This window comes from Pteropus medius, unplaced genomic scaffold (assembly GCF_902729225.1).
Source record: "Pteropus medius unplaced genomic scaffold, Ma_sr-lr_union100, whole genome shotgun sequence".
NCBI classification, from domain to species: domain Eukaryota; kingdom Metazoa; phylum Chordata; class Mammalia; order Chiroptera; family Pteropodidae; genus Pteropus; species Pteropus medius.
This window is the reverse complement of record NW_024341095.1, coordinates 1-3,013: the sequence shown is the minus strand read 5'-3', so window position 1 is coordinate 3,013 and position 3,013 is coordinate 1. Positions and strand designations below refer to the sequence as shown.

The window sequence follows — 3,013 nt, the reverse complement described above, 5'->3', positions numbered from 1 at the left end:
TCACAGCCCCCAGCAGGGACCTCACGGCTCCCCAGCAGGCTCAGAGCCGGCAGACCCCTCGGACTTTCCACTAAAGACAAACAGACTCATCGTGGCAAATCTTCCCCAAAGACTCCGTTGGTGGCCGGTCCCACGGAGCGCTGTCGGGGAGGGTCGAGGACATGGGGGCGTGTCCCCCTACGTGCCCCGGACACACACGCACACGCGCCAGCTCTGGCCTGGCCGTACTCCCCTGTTCTGTCCCCGAACGCCCCACGGGCGTCCTGCGGCCGCGTTAACCCCGTCACCCTCTCCCGCTGCTGTTCGCCTCGGGCCGGCCACTGGCTTTCAGGTGCCCCCAGGGAGACCCACGTGGCCCCGTTGTCACAGTGCAGGGGGCACCGTGCTCCTGACAGGTGGCCTCTCTGGGGGCTGCCGGAGGAGCCTGCAGGGAAACCGAGAAGGTAGCGACCGTGTCCCTTGCGCAGCAGGCCCCGTCCCGTGTCGGGTCATTGGGCTGTCCCCTCCCGCCCATTTTACGTCCTAACTGTAATCCTGTTAGCTGACAGTAAAACCAGCTGCAATTAAAGCCTTGGTCAGGGAACAAGGGTGTGAGCTGTCACCTCTTCCTCCATGATTAGTCTTCTACAAGCAAAAGCCGAGGGCCTGGAGTGAGTCACCTTTAGCATTAAAAGCCAGTTAATCTGAGCAGCATTTCATTGGAGGGAGGGGCTTGTTCCTGCTGAAATCCTGGGGAGTCAGTCACCTCCTCTTCAACTCTTGGGCACAAAACACTTCTGGCTTCTCCAGAGTGCCCCTCCCCCCAAGCCCCCACAGAGCGGGGTCCTCTTCAGCCCAGGCCCCCGGGGTCCCAAGCACACCATCAGCCCACAGAGGCTTGAAGGGACCCTGCTGTGCTTGTGCAGAGCTCAGCGCCTCCTGCACACACAGGGACCCGAGCCGGCCTCCGCCTCCGCGCACAGTGCACCCCCAGCTTCCCAGGAAAGCGGGGAAGGGGTGAGGGTGGCTGAAGAGGAACTCACGGGACCTTAGCAGCCCGTGTCCCCACAGAGCCTGACCACCCACAAAACAACCATGAGGGAACCACTGCCCCCCGCAGAACCCCTGAAACCCCTCAGTGGGACGTGAGCCTTAACCGTTAGGGGCCCTCGGACCCTTTGAGCATCTGAGGAAAGCCGGGAGGGATGCGCCTCTGCACACGCTCCAGACGGCTCCTGCGACTCAAGCTCCCTTCCAGGGCTGCACAGACAGGCCAAGTGAAGAACCCTGGCTTAGAGATCCTGGGACAGCCCCCCACCCCCTTTCCCATCACCAACACCCCCACCACCCCAGGGGAGACAGCGGAAAGTTCCCCAAGGCACAGCACGGACACTCGGCCCCGGGGGCCCGGGGGATGGCTTCCCCGCGGGCCAGGCCGTCACCACGGCATCCGCCATGCGGGGCAGCGACTGAGTGCCCTGCGCTCGGCGTGAGCGGCCTGGCCCGGCGGCCCCTTCCTTCCGTATTTAATCGAGTCGGGAGAGAAGAGACATTTCCGGAACCTCTAAGAAGTTACAAGTGTGGGGACAAGGGGCCCTTAGTGTCACGCACTGTGGGACTCTGAACACCCACCTACAGTCACGGCACGCACCGAATCAGCCTCTGTCGCACACGCACACACACGCACACACACACTTCTGCACAGCTACGCCCCGATTCCCCAAGGGTCATATCTGGGTGTTCACGTGTCGTTTAGAGAATGTTTCCTTTACACCCCCCTGTTCCCCGATCACCCACTTGGGGACAAGTAGGAAGATCATCAGCTATAGTGTCTTGGACATTTTAGAATCTTTAAGTCCTAGAGCCAGTGACTGAGGCCGGGGCCAGATGAGAGTCAGAAGTAGTTTGGGGGGACCGTGGGGAGACTCCAGGCAGTGGTAAGCACGGGGGACCGTGAGAGATGCAGGGTGGGGACGGCAGAGGTCTGGTTTTCTTCCCGGGGGACCTCCCTGCATGACAGGAAAGCAAGAGACCAAGAGGAGCCTGAGGTATCAACTCCTTTATTCTCCTCCAGGGACAGCCCGGGGCCAGCCATCTGTGCTACTGGTTGTGCTCCTCCTTGTGGATGTCCTCGTGGGCCGCCACGCCCACCTTCACCACCAGCGCCAGGAACTCCTCGAAGTTGACGGCGCTGTCTTTGTTGACATCCAGCTCTTTGAACCAGGTGTCCGCATCCTTCTTCTGTCAAGAGTGAGGAGGAAGCAGAGTGTAAGGGGAGAGGCAGGGCCGTGGACCTGGGGGGCCAGCCGCGCCCCGGCCACGCCCAGCCCCTCTGCACCTTCATGTACTGAGGACACTCGGCCTCCAGCAGCTTCTTCAGGTCGTCCCTGTAGAGGGCGTGGTAGTTGCCCTTCTCCAGGGAGTACTTGTGGAAGATGTCGATGAAGTTGTTCATGGCGCTCTCCAGCTCCGTCAGCATGGTGCCCGAGGGTTCGTGCGTGCCACCTGGAAGGGGGTGCACAGCGGAACCCGGGGTGGGTTTGGGGCCTCTGCCCACGGCAGAGCGAAGACTGGGAGGTAGGTGGAAGGTCCCTGCCCCAGGTGACGGCTGCGTCCCGGCCCGCACCACCTGAGTAACTACAGCCAGCGACGGCCGCAGCTGTGACGGCAGAGGGAACACACGGATAGCAGTGCGGGAGGGGTAGGGACACACACGCACGCACACGCGCACACGCGCACACACGCGCACACGCACGCACCCGTGCACACGCAGTGCCTGCCAGCTCTCCCCACACCCTCACCCTCTGCCCAGGACGGGCCCAGCCTGGGAAGCAAATGCGCCCTCGCCACCGGTGCTGGGGGCCCGGCTCCTCCTTGGTCCCCAAGGGGTGCGGGGTCTTGGGCCAGACCCCCTGTGCTCTCCCCGCAACCTCAGAGGCCGCTGCTCCATGCCGCCCTCCCGGGGGTAGATCAGCGGGGTCCGGCGCAGTCCCACTTACCGGGTGTCTGGGAAACAGTTGGCAGGATGTGCCGC

At 63.0% G+C, this 3,013-nt stretch overlaps 1 protein-coding gene across 1 annotated transcript; it reads right to left on the bottom strand.

Annotated features, from left to right (window-relative positions):
* Window positions 1-2,022: 2,022 nt before the first annotated feature.
* On the bottom strand, window positions 2,023-2,995 carry LOC120592237 (protein S100-A8-like). The gene is made up of 3 exons (XM_039849838.1): window positions 2,979-2,995; window positions 2,318-2,484; window positions 2,023-2,220 (listed from the first exon to the last, which is right to left on the bottom strand). Exons 2-3 carry the CDS (start codon window positions 2,456-2,458, stop codon window positions 2,080-2,082), a joined length of 282 nt encoding a protein of 93 aa, XP_039705772.1. The 5' UTR covers window positions 2,459-2,484; window positions 2,979-2,995; the 3' UTR covers window positions 2,023-2,079.
* Window positions 2,996-3,013: the final 18 nt, after the last annotated feature.